The sequence below is a fragment of the Drosophila suzukii genome, chromosome 2L (genome assembly GCF_043229965.1).
Source record: "Drosophila suzukii chromosome 2L, CBGP_Dsuzu_IsoJpt1.0, whole genome shotgun sequence".
In the NCBI taxonomy this organism is placed as follows: Eukaryota; Metazoa; Arthropoda; class Insecta; order Diptera; family Drosophilidae; genus Drosophila; species Drosophila suzukii.
The window spans coordinates 2,077,026-2,094,389 of record NC_092080.1 but is presented as its reverse complement, the minus strand read 5'-3'; the positions used below and the strand labels follow the sequence as shown (position 1 = coordinate 2,094,389).

Genomic DNA, 17,364 nt, shown 5'->3' with positions numbered 1-17,364 from the left:
GTATTTCAAGTTTTTGGCTAGGCTCGACGATAGAACTTGGTACTCAACACTGATCATCGAGAGTGAAAGCTCTTCCAAGCTTAACGCGAGCAGTTCCTTTAGAATCTGTGTCGCCATTAGTAGGTCGCCTTTGATTTTCGATATTTTTTTTGTTCTTCAGTCAGCTCTCGGCGCTCCTCTCGATTTTTATTAAGTGACACTTTGCGCTTGGAAAGGAAATAAACAAAAATTAGATCAAAAAATCGAAAGCCAAAAATAAGAGTACGGTACACAAATACGGTATACAAATTATTTCAAAAAATATACATACAGAAATATTGTAATGTGTAAAGTGTGTAACTGGAATGCCAAATATTTTAGAAATAACTTTAGCCATTTAACCATTTACTATAAAAAAATATTTTTAAAATTGTCCTTTGCTAAGAAGTTTTTGTTCTGCAATTATTTTTTTAAATTAGTTTAATTTACTAAAATTTCCGACATAAAAATAAATCGATAAACCTATATATTTCCATAAAAAATTTAATTTGCGATGATGAGATACATTTTTTAATCGTTAGCAACATTTATTGCTAGCAACATGGCGCAACAAGTGCACATCGTCCTAGCAACATGAAAATAAAGAGAGCGAGAGAGAACCGCAACATGCTGCGTAAATTTCTCGCATGCAATTGTTTATATAAATGTTGCGGATACGAAATGGAAATGAAACATTTTGTGAAGAAAACAAACTTAATTTTGGTACAACATTTTACTTTAAGTAATTTAAAATTAAGTTTTTCTTAATTTAATTTTTTTAGGCCAGACATTTAAAAATCAGGCAATTTTATTTATTTTTTATATTTTTATATTTAACATTGCCGCAGAGAGCGTGTGCATGTGCAGAGAGAGTGAGAAGAGCGAGCTACTATACCCTATAAATGAAGTGTTTTTATTTTAGCCAGATGTTTGTAACGCGTATTGTAATTTTTGAAACTATCAAATTTTACCTAGTAATAATGTACCCTGTAAGAGGAAAAGATTTTGGGTCTTTATTGTAAATAACTTTTGTGTAGCATACTTTATGGCGCACAGACGCAGGGACCCAGGATATGATGTTCCTTCGCTTGTAACTCCTTTAAAAAAACCTAAAATATTTTTGAAAATTGAATTTATTTATTTCTAAATGAAATTAAAGAACTTAAAAAGCACACCAAAAAAAAAATTCCAAACACAGGATTTTCATATTTTGAGGACCTTTTTCTCCGAGTCCTTGCTTAAGGAAGTAAAAACCCATACATTTCTTGATAGTTCAGATAATGTTTTGTGATCAGCCGAAAGAGCATAAAGACGTCGCCTTGACGCAGTTGTGAGTAGGTCGTTTCTCGTTTCTCTCGTACCTTTCGGTTTCTCATGGTACTGTGGGCCTTAACGGTGCGGTTGCTCTTCGGGGCGCTCATTCAGTTTTGAGTTTTGAGCGCGGACGGTCGTTTTAAAGTAAAGAGCGCGCTTGTGCGCGAGAATAATAATAATACCGGGTCGACGAAAATACCACTAAACAAATAACAACAGCTCCATAGCGAAATATACGAGAAAATACGACAAAAAAAAAACAAAACAAAGCGGCGAAGAAGGCCAAGAAGAAAAGCTCTGGTTCTCAGCGTGCGCGAGTGTGAGTGTGTCCGGTGTCCGTGTGGCTTTCGCGGGCGTCTGTGTGTGTTTTGTGCGTAATTGTGTGCGTGTGTGCCAAAGCCAAGAATCAAAGTGCAAAGCGAAATTGAATAATTTCCCCATCTCTCTCTCCCCCTCTGTCTTTCTCTATTGCAGAGTGTGTAACCAAAATACCCGAAAAGTACGAAAATAATCAGAGCTGATAAAGGCCAAAAAGTGAGATAGTAAACAAGAGGGCTGGCTTTAAAGGGCCAAAACAAAAACAAGCCAATGTTTTGGCTTACGTAACACCGCATCCTTGCGAATCGAATGAGAAACAAAGCAAATTGAATCTGACACAAAAAGTAGCCATGCAATTTCAGAGAGAATTCTAAAAGCACCTCCGTTTCCGCACTCTCTTTCTCCTCTGCAATTTCCCCAATCTGTTTTTTTTCGCTGATTGAACGTAGCGAAATGTCAACCGCCACAATAACAACAACGGTGCCTGCCGCCCCCTCAAAGTCGGCACCACCCACTCCCACAGCAGCAGCAACAACAAACGCACGCACCGCCGACTGCCGCAAATTCACGCCGAACATTTTCAACAAGAGCAAGTGCAGCCACTGCTTTCGCCAGCGGGAGGAGCACTCCGCCGCCGCCTTGGAATGCAATAGGGTGAGTTTTGAAAGTAATACCTTATATGGGTTACCAAAATTTAAGACCAAACACTACGGAGATAACATGATTTTTGGTATAGGAGGTGCTGATAGGAAACTAAATTTGGATCGAAAATCAAAAGCCTTGAGACTTTGTTTCTGGTTGGTAAAACATAAGTTCAAACTCTTTGGAGAGAAACGAGATTTCTGATATAAGAGGTGATGATAGCCAAATTCCTGGGATTTAAAGTCCAAAAATTATACTTTTATTTTTAGTTGACAAAATTTAATATCACTGGATTGGTTAATGCTTCGTTTTGGAATGCAAGTACTAAACTTCTACCTCTAGTGACAACATTATATTTTCATAAAAGTTTTGGTAACAGAAGTGCTAAAGGGAACTGATTTCTACTACCCCCATATAATAAAAATTATAGTAATCATGAAAATTGTGGGGAATAAATCATAATTATGGTTAATTTATGTATGACAAAAATTAATAAAACAAGGTTCTAGATAAAAACCTCTTGATGACACACAAGAGCTATTTTCATGACAATAGACCCATTTTAGATAGGTTGGTTAGGTTAGTTTCAATTCAGATTTTTAGACATATTCCTTAAATTTGATTGTTATTGAGTTGAGTACTCCGGCACAATAAAAAGAAAAAGAATAAATAAACTAAATTTCATCCAGGTTTTTAAAATTGTAATTGTACAAGACTTTATCCAAAACACAAAGATAAATAAATATTTTTTCAAATAAATTCCACTAAAAATATTACATTTTTTAAGATCTTACTTTGTGTTCAATTTAACGAATATACACTGTACTTTGAAGTTCAGATGAAGTTTCCCTCGAAAAAAACTAGTGCATAAATTTATTTTCGGGCCTGCTATATAAATCTTTATTTAGTTTCCAACTCTGTGCGGGCGTTTCTTTGTTATTCTTAAGTTCTGAAAGTTTGATTTTCTTTTGGTTTTCCCTCAACTATTGGATTTGGTGCCGCGTGTTGGAGTAATGGGGCATTTGGTAGTTTTAAAAAATTTATTGGGAATTTCTATTGCAGGAATTAATTAAGTTGTGAACACGAAATGATTTTCATCCAAGAAATGCAGTTGAAAGAAAGGAAATTAAGGATATTCGTAAATTTGTGTACCCAAATGGTTGCTTAAATTTATTTATGATCTATCACTCATTTCATCAGAACTGTCATTAATTTTAATTAAAACATTTTTAAATAAAACAGCTTAATCTAACCCGTAAAAGCTGTTAGGGCTGACACAATTCGGTTGGAATTAAGAAACTTTATTGAGAAAAAGCAAAGGTTTGGACCAAGATTAATTCATCAACTTGACCCAAAGCATCGATCGCCCCTGGGCAAAACATCTTCTAATCTTGAAACTTTCGTTCAATCAAGTTACTAAAAAACACCAGAAGACGACCAACATTTAAAAAGCAAACAAAATTGCGGCGTGACAAAGGAAAACTCTCGCTTTCTCGTTTCACTGGAATCTGGGCTTAGAATTCGAAAAAGAAAATAACTATACGAAAAAATGCCACTGAAAACTAATTAAAATAACAAAAACTAATCAAAGCATAGAAAACATAAAAACCCACCTAGACTGAAAAATGGATGGAGAGCGGCGGGAAAAAAAGTGAAAATCGTTTATTATGTTTACCCGGGTTCGGGGCTGGGTTCCAAAAAATTTACGACAATACTACGCCCCGAACCAAAACACCGTGCCAGAGTCCCGAAGTCAAAGCTGAAAGGCCAACCGGCTTTTTTATATGCCATGATAAGTTTTGGAATTTGTATTTAATAAACATAAAATAGCCGTCGTAAAACATCGAAGAAAACTAAGCGCGGTCCCTCCTATTTGAAAAACAAAACCAGAAGAGTAGTTTACCATTGGGAAAGTTTCGGTTTTCGTTGGACTATGCAAATGAAGGTGGTAGAATAGCAGCGGGAGACATATGTCAACTGCTTCTAAACACTTGTCGAAAGATAAAGATTCCAGATTAGGCATCATTTGGGTAGAACAGTATCTAATCTTATATCTTTAGGAGATTAAGATAGTGTAAGGGGTGAATGAGTTAAGATACAGACAAAAATAGAACCCAGATTTTAGGAAAATGTTACTTATAAAGCTACTTAGTCAAAGGAACTGGTCTTATACTTTGTATTATTCTCTTGCTCGATTTCATTATGCTATTTCTACTCTGCTCCCTTTTGTTTATCATCTGCCCTGTCAGCTCATTAATTAATATTTTATAATTTTTGTGCTCATTTCGTTTCTAGTTTATGAAGATGTATTTTTAAACAACTGACCCTAATAAATTTTGATCTGTTGTTTCTTTTATTGCTGTTCTCGTTCTCAATTCTGTAGACAGGGAATTATGTGCAGTTTTTGTCTGTGTTTTATGGGTCGACAAATGTTTTTTTATATTGTATAGTTTTTTCTGATAGCTTACAGTGACGGCCCACAAGTGCCGGGTTTCTCTAAAAGCCTGCAAAAATTAATTATGCGATTGTCAAAAGCAATTTCTGGCTTGCCTCTTGTCTGTTTGCCAAATTGGACCAGGTCTTTCTTTAATTGATCACCCAAAAATTATACGGATAGGCGAGAGATTTCTAGCGCAGCTTGGCCCGAGGCGGAAATTGCTTTTTGTGGGCTAAGTGCGCGTAGAAATCAAAATTTTGTTTTCCAAAAGCTTCAAATGTGTCCGTGAGCAGGGGAGAGCATACTTCAACTGCGTGACTGATCTTAAAAAACAGAGCCAGAATGACCCCCATGAAATTAGCACAAAACGCTCACACATTCACAGCGTGTATTGTATTGTTAACCATTTATTGAGGAAGTCACAGACCCGAAAAACAACGAGAACTCATAGAGAATTACCCTCTGAGAGACCCGAGGCCAACAGCACTTGACAGCCGTGAAAAATGTCGCCCTCTGGGGAATCGAGAAATGAGATTGCGGAGTGCAGGGGGTACGGATATGTGTGTATGTAAATGATCCATAAACTGGAAAACTAGTTGATCGATTTGTTGGCTTAGCTGTTCCTGGCAGCATTTCCTAATTTATAAATAACTCGAGTTACAATATTGAATTACCCGGGCTGAGCGAAGCGTTGGAGTCAAGTGTTCACAAAGAAGAAAATAAATAAACTTTACTATTTGAGTGTGAAAGTCATTTGAGTCAATAGCCAGTGGGTAGAACAACTGTGTCAACAAGTCGGTGGTGATGGCGGGGATATGGGGAATGGGAAGTGGAAGAGGAAGTGGAGCAGGGCGGGGGTAAGTTTTCCATAAGTAGGCAGATCTAAGGTTAAACACCCTAGCTAAGAAACTATTCAAGTGTTTCCTACAGAGCGGGAAAGAGTGGGTTTATTGGGAAATTCATTTGTGAAAATATAAGATATTTTGATAAAATAAAATAGATTCCTATTTTCTGTTAAATATTGGATATGAATTTCCTTAGTTTGTAGTTCGAATTAGGCAATGCAATGGGCTAACTTAGAAACTATTTTTAAATCGTTGGAACCTCGCCACGGCTGTCATTAAAGAACCCCTCTGGCTGTAGACATTTTAAAGTCAAATCTGGGCACTGGGAACCGTGTTCTCCGCACTCCTTCGGCTCGGTTTGTTCCACATTTGGCCCCCTTCTTCTTGGCGATGCAGTTGCTCCGCAGCTAATATGTATATGTATGTAAAAATAGAACTCAACTCTTGGCTTCCGCTCGTCGAGCGGCAATTAGAAGGCGTCGGCAGCAGTCAGCTAGCTCTCCCCCTCTCAAGACCCCTCAAGACCCCTCGAGACCCCCTCCAGCGGTCCCCTTTTGCGGTTACTCAACCGACAGACCTCACAGGCTTAGTCCCCCCGACTAGGCCCCGATTTTCCTACTCCCCAGTCGTTCTAAATTTAGCAACACTTTTGCTTTTGTTTCTCGCTCTCCGCTCCAGAAGAGTGTCCATGTGTCCATGTGTCCATGTTGGCCTGTCTTCTGCCTGGGTTTTGACTAGTGCATAAATGCTGGGCCATAATTGTTGCATTGTCTGTCGCCGATCCGAAGGCTAATGAAGCCGGCAAAAGCGTCCCTAACACGGCTCTCGGATTACCTGTCCCTGGGATCGGACGGTATGAGATGGTTTGGCTGTAGCTGTAGGACCACCTATCGTTAGGGGTTCCCTTTGTAGTTGGCGGTGCAGGAAAATGCGCAAAAACAAAGGCCAAGAAAAACGCGACGAGGTGCAAAACGGATGTCAGAATGCATTGTCAAGTCAATGAAGCGGAACATTTCAGTTATCACAGCTAACATCCACTTCAGAACCCATTATATTCGAGGAGATGGAGCTCGTGTTTTTTTGGGGGCTGTGCCATGTTGACAGGTCAGGTCAAAGGCTTTTAGGTTCTGATGCCCCAAAGCCCCGGGAAAATCTCATCTTGCCACTCTGTTTTTGTTTTGTACTTTCCAGGCGCGTGACTGGGCACCCCACTATGACTTTGACTAAGACTAAGACTAAAACTAAAACTAAGACTAAGACCTAGGCCCACCAAGAGGTCTAACCCATAGGCAGTAATTGTGGACTTTTTGCTGTTTCTGGCGGCCGTCTATTTGTCTGGCAAAACAATTGGCTTGGGACACCGTGGGCCCAGGCAACTAAAAACTTATAACTCTATAACAAGTTACTTTTAAGAAAAATAAGTACTATTTACTAAAGATTACCAAAGAAATTTTGGGAACAAAGAATACTTAAAGCAAACAACCATTATTTTCTATCTAGAAGAAACCTCTTTCAAAATGGCAAAGTACCTAATATCCCTAAAAATATTTCACACCTTATTGTTAAAAATATTTTATGACAAAAAGTGTTCAAAAGCCATTTAGGAAACCCAAGTTGTTTCACTGTCCGAAATCGGGTGTCATTTCGAACTTTATGCCCCCGTTGAGTATTTGTCTATGGTTCTCCCTTCTTCCCTGTATTACCCTCTCTGCCTCACTGTTTGGCCAAGTCGGCTGGCCATCGGTGTCCTAGGTGCCTGCCTATCCCACCAAAAAGATCTCAATTGGTCCCCGGGGTGTTATTGAGCTATTGGCAGCATGCCATCCCAGTCCCATACCATCCTATACACCATTCCGTCTCCAGGTCTCCAGTGGAGTCGTCGCTATAGACCTCATTCTCTCGGTGACTCGTCTCTCGGCCTCTCGTGGCTCCCCTTTGGCCCTTTGAGGATAGGATAGGATAGTTGGTTCCCAGTTTCTGCCAGTGTGCCCGGGCCTCAGAGCCAAGTTCTTGTGTTGTTTGTCAGAGAAGTATACACATAATAAATATTACTTTTGCACACCCATCCTGTATGCCCCGTCCTATGGCATACCTTCGTGTATCCTCCTTTCCAGTCTTAACGTGCTCAAGTGGCCAACAACCAACAACCAACGTTGATTGATTGTTTGGCTTAGAAATTATTCTCAGTTCTTGGGGCCCCCTCCATAAGCATGTGTGTATGTGAAGTGGGTGTGTTGCAGAAATTTGCATTTTTCTAGGTTAATTAGTTGTGTATAAGCCATCCAGCGGAGTCAAGTGCATTGAACCCGTCCACTCACTCGTCACCTGTATCATCCACGATCGCTATTGGGGTCATCTGGTTGCTATCTAAATCTATAGTTGGTTAGTTGCATTGTTAAACATCAAGGTAACACTTCAGAGCGATAAGGCCAAGGCAAACAATTGTGCAAGTGTGAAAACAAAAGAACTAGCTAAAGACCAGATAAATAAAGGAAAACAAAGAGTGTATCTTCGAGATACACTCGACTGCAGTAGACAGTCTGCAAGATGCTTGTAGTTGGCAGTTGCGCATTCTAAGCACCATCAGCAGATAAGAGAAGTCAACTCTTCTGCTTCGGAGGTCCAGGTGGTATATTGGTCGAATCTCTTGGATGGGTTATCTAGCATGTTCCGTTTTGTTGCGACAGCTTGTTTTTAGATATTGCTGAAGATTTTTCTAGCGAAATGTATTTCGAAACTCTGAGATAATGGCTATCGCCATTTCCCGACTTGCTGAGAAAATGCACAAGATAGTTGTGAAGAAAATGATGGGAACATTTACAAATGGGTGAATATATTTTAATTTTTGGTACTTTTCGCCCAGAACTAATATTGTAATATGAGGTGTATTTTTAAAGAGCATTACCTAATAATTAAAACGCATAGTTCAAAAGATTTGGATCCTGTGGTAACATTGATGACATAGTTATTAAAGATGTTTACTAGATATAGTATAAGAAGTTTTCTAGATATAGTACAGAAGAGTATCTGAGGATAGTCTTTTGAGCTAAGAACCCTTCCGTCTTGGCGGTTGGGCTTATCTATCTAACTTTGTTGCTGCTATTTGTACTGGGTTGTCTGTCTGCAGTTGCCTGTCTGTGGTTGCAATTAGCAGGAGGCATCGTCTGAATATTCTTCAGCCACTCTGCACTTCGGATCGCCATTCTGCGCAGTCTTTCTTTTTTGCATGGGGCCGTGTCACAATTATCAGCACGAACTTCTCTGTCGCTCAAAAACATGAGCAAAGGTAACCCGAAGACAATGCCCAGAAAGTTGGCTGCCTCATCCACAATCTCCGGCGCTCTTTTTGCTTTGTTCAGCGATGGGGGCCAACAAATGGGGCCCACCAACCTTATCGCGATACACAGCCAACAAATCATCAATCATTCCATTCCATTCCACCAGCAACATCATCTACAGCAGCGGCAAAACCAAATCGACTTCTTAACGCCAACAGCTTCATCTCCGCAGCTGCTTCAGATTCAACATCATCTCTAGGCCCTGGCTATTAGATTTCCTCATAAAAACCAGCTGAAGTCGGCAAAAGTCTGAAACTAAGATCTGGAAAAGAGAGCCCCATCCGCGGATTTAGTTGAGGGCAGGGTCCCCCTTCTGATCCGAGCTCAAGACTTTAGTTTATAAACTCCCGGCGACATCTTCCGCTGCGGCGGCATTTTATTTATTTATTTCTTTTTTATTTTTGTCTACCTATTCTATCTCTGCGCTATGCCTTAATTAAGTCGGCTTTTCAGGCCCCGTGAACAGTGGGTATAGATAAGAAGGAAAAGCCCTGATATCATTCTTTACAGCGAATTCGAAAGTTATGCAGTTATTATTTAATCGATTGGGGAACTTATCAGATAAACTTGCTATCTTTTGATATGCAAATCTTATTTTTGATTATTAAATATATTTCTTCAGACGTTAATAAGTACTTTATAATACAAGTTTCTAGGTAAAAAACTCTATATACAATACATTTCAATCTTCCAGAAGAGGCACGTACCGAAAGAAATAGAGATATTTTTTTATATTAGCATTTGGTAAATTGTTTTTCCTATTTTCTTTTGAAGAATAACATCAGTTGAGCCTACCAAATACAAAAAAGAAATAACAGCTTCATATAAGACGCTTTTAACATATAGAGGATTATTTCCTAGTAGTCAACTTACTAAATTACCATATTAACTAATTTTATTTGGGCTAACTTAAAATCAAACCACTGTACCAAGACCCAAACGCACATTCTATCGCCAAGGCCCAGCTTCCTTCTGCCGTTCAAATTGAAAGCTAATTCTGTTCAGTAGCCGCGGCAGCTCCAAGTTCCAAGCCGTGCCATCTAGTCATCCATCTACCCATCCCCGAAGTCTTGGCAACCGAGAAGATCCCCAAGTTGCACATTCACTTGTTGCCTGGCTGCAACGATTTTGCCACTTCATACATCAGCCAGCATCATCATCTTTGAGCCAGAAGAAGGGTCCAGAGGCAGAGGAAAGGGGGCACTGCCTTCATCCATTGTTCCCTTCTCCAGCCCAGCCGTCCCATGTGACATTTTGCTGCATAATTGAATTCTTATTCTCTCCGCCCGGCTCACTCAATCAAGACACAACAATATACTGCCTACCAACTCCATTCTGCGGCCTGGAGCCCAAGTTCCAGTTCAAATGCCGCGCTGCGAAATCTTCTGAGTTATGGCATCTTTACACCTGCCCCTGGGCACGGTTCTTCGCTTTGAAAGAGATAGAGTCGGAATAATAAGACCTGGGTAACACCGGGCAAACACCATTAGATGGCCAGCGATAAAGACGGAGAGGATCCAGAAGGGGATCTTGGCATTTTCCTGAAATAATGACGTGTTGAGAAGGGCATCTTGATTTCAAATTAGTTTATAATTATGATTTTGCCACGACTGCAACCTGTATTTTGCCATTCCACTCTTTCTCTTCCTCGACCATTGAAATTGCTGTTTAATTGGAAAGTAATTTGCACGATATCGGAAGCTCTGCAGCGACTAGTCTCGGTAGAAATCGTTAGTTTAGACCCGTCGCGGTCCAAACTGCATGCCATAATTCCACATTTCCACACCTCCTCGTCGCCGCAATTATTGTGAATTGCCTGGCCAAATATTTATTGGTGCGCATATTTTAGCACAAAAGCGGGCCAAAAAAGCACAACCATTTCGGGGGAAACAAATACCCGCCTCTCGGGCATTTGCAATTAACTATCAAATGCTAATTTCCTGTATAACTAACACAAAAAAATAGAAAACGTATTAAAACGAAATAAATAAATATTTATGCATGCATTAGTCAGGTTTTTTGAGGGTTATTGAATGCGATGAATGCCTGTTCTTCATGAATAAACATAAGACAGATCTTATAAATCAAAAAATCACCTGTCAAAACGTGTACAAATAGCAAGCAGCCCTGAGCTAGAAGATTTTATTGCGACTAAGGTTTTGATTAATGACTTGTTATTGTGGAATGATATAATGGGAAATCCCATAAAGAACATTATTTTAGTTGTAAAACAATCGAGTAAAATTATTATGAATGAATATATGTAAAATGTATTAAATAAATATGAATAAGGAATAATAAAATATTCAGTAAACACTATAATAACAATCTTATTTGAAGTCTATCAAAACGGTTGCCCATTGAAAGTTCAATAATAATTGATTTCCATATTAATTCTAAGAGGCTTATGCATATCACTAAAATCTATTGTTAGCATCTTCCTCACCTCGCCTTTGCAACTTTAATGATTATGATCATCTTCGATGCTTTCAAAGATTTTCCTTAGCTTTCCAAAGCGAAAATTCGCCTGGCCAATTTGTTGTTATTGCTGTTTTGTAGCTCGTTCTTTGAGATTCTTCGGGTTTTGGGGCCGTGGCAAATGACGATATGTAAATTTTTTCTCTCTCAGTCTCTCAGTATCTGTGTTTTTTCGTGTTTGGTGTGCGGTCAAGGTGATCGAGCCCAGTCGAGTCAAGTCGAAACTCAATAGGAATCCACGGGCAGGTGGGGTAACGAACCGGGTGCGGCCTATAAAGCTGAGGAGCTTTAACACTTCCAGGTAGAAGTTTCAATTTTATGCTCTCCTCTGCTTGTTGGCTGTTCCATCGCGTCTAGATAAATCATCTAAAATACATTCCATTTATTTGGCAGTTTAGAATTCGGCTGTTCTCCGGTGATTTTTGTTTTCGCTGTGCGTAAAATGTTGGCATGGGTTTTTTGGTGGGTTTCTTGGAAGCGTCGTTTTTGGAAACAATGGAAGTTTGAAGATCTCTTGGGCTGATCGCAGACGTGCCCAGCAACGACAGTCCCAAAATAACAAAAAAAAGATTGATACACAAACAGAGTTCCTATGCTATATATAGGGAAACCTGAGGAAAAACAATAAGCCCAAGAAATTGGCAATTACAGACCCAAAAATAGACAAAATGAACAAGACCCCGGCTGCGCTGCCGACGACAATGGCAAAAGCATTTATTTATAACCAATAATTTAGGCAATTGCAACAACGGCAACAACACATGCTAAATTACGTAGGTGGACATGATAATTTTGCTCCGCTGCAGACACCCTGAATATGAGAAAAAATCCAACATTCAAGCCGCTCCCTGAAACAAAAAATATAGCAAACACCGCCATTGCCCTCGGGGAATTTCATTTAAATAAAATACATTTGTTGCCTTGCTGCCCAAAAAAAGAGCGATTTCGGTCTGCAATTACTGCAAATTTGTGGCGGTTACAATGCAAATGATGAGTGATCGCGAATCGGGAGAAGGGGGCTTTAAAACTCGGAATGGGAGGCGTTTAATTAGAGCTGCCGACTGGGTGCAAAAATGGAAGAGTTTGAAGTAATGAGTTTACATAGAAAAGCGAAAGGGAAGGTGCAATTCATTCATTGTACCTTTAATTAAAATTAAATGAAGAGAGGTGCTCAAAAAATATTAAAGCAACTTTCAATTAATTTTTGTTCAGTTGAATTGGGTATGTAAAATGAAAACCAAATTAAAAACGGGATCTCTTCATTAAATATATTTTTTAATTATATAACTATATATAAAGCTTATTCGCCAAAAATTTTCACATATTATGTCTTTCTATACGACCAAATAAATAAATAAAATAATATAGATATATAACAAATTAATAAATAATTAAATACTACAAATATATTTAACAAATTTAGTTGTTCAATTAAATTAAATATATAAAAATGTATTTTTCAAAATTAGACAAGAAACCCCCATCTCATGTTTTCAATTACACCTCATATATCAACAAATATGTTGACTTCCTATTATGCACACGAATAATAAATATGCAAGGCTGACTGTGATATATAGATGATTGTTTTGCGCTTTAAGAAATTGTCAAAACTATTGTCAAATTTTCGGAGCCCAGGCATTTAACACTGCTGCAGGCCAAGTGAGCCCAGGAAAAATGCATTTTTAATAAGCCATTCGATTCCGCATGCTGTGATGACGATGGCAACGGGTGGGTGTACTTGCACGGGAACTACCAAACTTGCAAACCTCCAAACTTCCAATCCATTGACCCCAACCACCCGAAAGTCCCCGCTCTACCAAGCCACCGAGTCACCCACAATTTGCGATGTTTATGTTTTGTCTTCGATTTGTTTTTTGCCTCCCACAGTACGTGGGTCGTTGTGGATTTGTGGATTTGTCGATTCGGCTTTAGCCCCACTATCTGTATCTTTTGGGCTCTAAATGGGCGAGCTTCAAGGGGCGATATCATGTACAGAACTCAGAGACCCCAGAGAAATGTACGGAAATATTTTGTTTGCGGGTGTCTCTGGGGCTTGTGGCATTTTTTGGCTCGGCGATATGCGTGTAATTTATCAACTCATGAAATATTTAGGTGTTTGCCATATTTGAGCACGTCTTGCATAATTTGTACGTTTGTACTTTTAATTAAAGATATTTTAGATATATTTCTTGTTTGGCCATATTTGGCCAGCGATTGCGAGTGCGATTGTTTTGTTGTGTGTGGGGTTTTGGGGCATGCCGCAATCGAGCAACCGAGGCAGCAAAAAAAGGAAAAAGAATAACCACCACATAGCTGCCTAAACGTTGACTTGCAAATTGCGGCCCTAATTTGTCTTTTTACCCCTTATCCGAAACCATTTATCATGTGGCCATTAATAGGCATTTTCGGGGCATAATTAGTTGTTGTTGAAATTTTAAATAACAATATTTTTCGAAAGCAAATATTTGACCCCAAAACAAAAAATATACAATGCGAAAGAAAAGGAAGCAAGACGTTTTCTTTCTGCACAATTATGAATCATTTGAGATAAGAACTTTGGCTTGTCTTTTGTCTCTGCGGGTTGAGCTGATGATGATGCTACTGATGATGTGTTTCTGGTTATATGATGATTAGCCAGCTCTTTCCCTCCCGCAGATTTAGATTTTGCCCCAGGGCTTTCGAACACGTACACAAAGTTTTCACATCTATTTACTAATTTGTATACGTTTCTCTTCTCGTTCTCGTTTCAGGTATGTACGATAAAGAAAAGTCATAGATGTTCTGCGCTTATGCGAGATTATTTGTCAATTAACAAATTGGAAGGTTCTGAAGGTATTTTTAGCTTAAGGTTGCGTCTTTTGCCAAAAATAAGTGAAATATTGGTTAACGAAAAACATTATTAATCCTAAAACTTTATTAACGTCAAAGACATTCTGAAGTATACTGTTAAGATTCAAGTTTATTTAATCGCCTACGAGATCCAGCAAATAGCATTAACATTTAATCTTATAATTTATTTATTTAGTTACCCCGGTCAATAAATGTTTATTCATTTATATCTACAAGCATTTTTTATTCCTCCCATTAGCATTAAAATCAGTCAAAAATTATAAAAAACTTTTTAGTAACGACCAAAGCTATAAACAAAACATATAAATGGAATGAATAACGTTTTTATTGGCGAGTCAAAAAAGTCAACATAAACAAAAGTGACAAACAGCTGAAATTAATTAATTAAGAAAGAAGCGAACTGAAATTTCATTCCTTTTGTTTGTTTGATTTATTTGATGTGCCGAAATGAGTTCAAATTTTGGTCAAAAACTTGGCATCGATTTAAGGCAATGCTTCGTTTAAAGCCGTAAAACATTAATTCAATAAAGTGAAGCTTTAATAACACCTACGTAAGGCTTCAAAAGAAAGCGTTTTGAGAATTTTTTTCTTCTCAGAATAAATTTTCAAGTAAAATATTGTTCTTTATAAGAGATTTTTCTTCTTTTCGTTAACTGCTTTACTTTTAGCCCGAAAATTGCACGTTCATTCTTGGTCATGTTTACATTTTCGCGCGTTATCAGTTATTAACCTACTTCCGCCAGAAGAAAAGAAGAGAAATTAATTTTTTAGTGCTGCCGAAGCCGCAACGGGCAAAATGAAGAAGCATCAGCAGAAAAATAATTTACAGAACCTAGAAAAAATCTAATAAATCATCAAAGCGAATTGGGCTAATGTCGTCGCTTCATCAGCTGAGCTGAATTTCGTGTGAAAGTCGGCGGGTCGCATACACTTCAGCTTCTCGTTTTCCTTCACACAAATTAAGTAATTTTAATTTAATTAATCAAATTATTTTGCATTTAACATGATTATTCCATGGCCCGAGAATGACAGACCTAATTGAGGTTGAGTCTGACACAGAAATTCCGATTCCAACTCACTTTTGAGGCGTTAGGTGGGCTTGGCCTTTGACTCGATACGGTTGTACATACAACGAGTATACTCACACACTCGATACATTTCATTGCGTTTCATTCATTTTCATTTGAGTTGACAAATGTGGCAGTACTGTGTTTTGTGGGCTGTGTGTGTGTGGCCCACTTTATTTCCATTCAATTCGTTTAGATTATGGCCTGAGTGGCTTGTTCGGGCAATAGAGAAGTAGCAAAAAGCAACAATAAAGTAAAAATCCACTAACAAGATGAAAAAGTTGCACTTCCATTAAATGGAAACTGTTAATACACTGAAAAGGACTTATAAAGTAAAGAAATGAAGAACCTTAAAGCTGCGAATGAGTTCTGTGTTGGTAATGAACAAAGTATTTTTCCAAAGGCCCATCTTATAGATATTTAAAATCTCCCACCATATTGGTAAACTAATTTTTTAAGAACATTAAAAGTATAAAACGTTTTTTGAATTTATTTTTCTTACATTTTATAATTTGATATAGTGTAATTTTTTAAATCTTATACCTTCCATATCGTAGCTCTTTTAATATTCACCTTTTCCCGTTCAAAAAATACCCAACTCATTTAAAGCACGTTGAATAAGTTTTGTTGTGCATTGGTAACTTGAACTGTTTTTCTTTTTTTACTTTTCGTACAAATTAAAAAAATCAATTCTCATTGTTTTTTTTGCGTTCAATTTGAATCGCGCATTGGAGGAGTTGGGCTTTTGATTTTGCGATTGGTCTCTTTGCCGAACCCGTTGACAAGGTCTAGGTGCAGCCCCGTTTGTCAGTTGAGATGGAGAAGTTGGACAACTGATTTGAATATGAATAGTACGCGTATATAAGTTTTTTGTCAGTCATTTTCGATTTCTTGCACGCGCCAGTCGGCGCACAAAAAGTCATTGGAAATGTGACTGAAGTGAGTGCGAATGAGTGTGAATGAGTACTCATGACACGGTTCATGGCGCAATCTTCGTCAAATGCAAATGACTGACAACCTAGGGCAAGGTAATCCAAGAGCTAATATCTCTTATTCGTATCTGTAGTAAACACGGCTTCCGCACTTTACAAATAGAAAGTACCCACACCCAACCAAAGACTAAAAGTAAATAAAGGCAGGAGTGATTTTTCCCAACAAAATCGGTAAAAGAACAAACGCCATGAGCTATCAACTTCCGTTCGAAAATCTTTTTCTCATGTTTACAAGGTAATTGTAGCCCCCATACATTATACCCCTCTGTCTATCTCGTTTTCTTTTCATATATCAATATCCATCTGGGAAGTGGGTAAGAAAAAAACAATTATATTGATTTGATTTGTGAAATTTTCCAGATTCTCTTCGAGGGTACCGTTCGTTGTTGTTCTTGTGGTTTCTGTTGGCGCCCTTTTGTGGGCAATTTTCGCCCAGTCTTCTCCTCGTTCTTCTTCTTTACCTTCTTGCACTTCTTGAGTTTCCTCTGATTCTTCCCGATGATGATCATCGATGTGGTTGTGGATGCCCCGAATGCGTGGTGTGAGTGAAGTAATCGCCCCATTGGGCTCTCTGCCCTCCCCTTCGAGTTTTCTACATCCCCCCACTGATCTCTCTTTCTCTTCTTGTACACTGAAGAATAAGGTATAGATTCATTTTGGTTAAGAATGTTTTTTCAATTTATATTAGCGAGAGATAATAAAAGCACTTATGTGAATGGTATAATAACTCTAAACCAATTCATCTAGAAGATTGTCAGTACATCATTAAAATTTAATATACCTGATCTTAATATACTTTTCCTAAGTTTTACAAGATACTTGCATATATTTCTTAGTAAAAACTAAAATTTCCCCATAGTAACTCTATTTTTACCGCATTGATCATTTTCTTTCGGTGGACCATCTCTCTGATGTTGATTTTCTTCAGAGACGAGACTCCTTCAGAGAAAAGGTTGTTGAACTGGTCCGTGTGTGTCTCGTGTGTTTGTGTATTCTGGTGATGTTGTTATTGTTATTGTTGTTGTTGTGTTCCCTCAATCAGTTGCTGCTGTGCTCGTTTGT

General features: G+C 38.3%; 2 protein-coding genes across 4 annotated transcripts in view; one reads left to right on the top strand and one right to left on the bottom strand.

Moving 5' to 3' along the window:
• LOC108009999 (antifungal protein) overlaps positions 1–17,364 on the bottom strand; it is a 97,273-nt gene that overhangs the window by 55,750 nt on the left and 24,159 nt on the right. The gene's annotated exons all lie outside the window — the stretch shown is intronic.
• Positions 1,437–17,364, top strand: part of osp (myosin phosphatase Rho interacting protein outspread) — an 85,905-nt gene continuing 69,977 nt past the window's right edge. For all 3 annotated transcript variants that reach the window (XM_017081997.4, XM_017082014.4, XM_017081979.4), the window contains exon 1: positions 1,437–2,304. In XM_017081997.4, the coding sequence (XP_016937486.2) occupies positions 2,104–2,304 (201 nt within the window). In that variant the 5' untranslated portion in view covers positions 1,437–2,103. The remainder of the gene's footprint in view (positions 2,305–17,364) is intronic.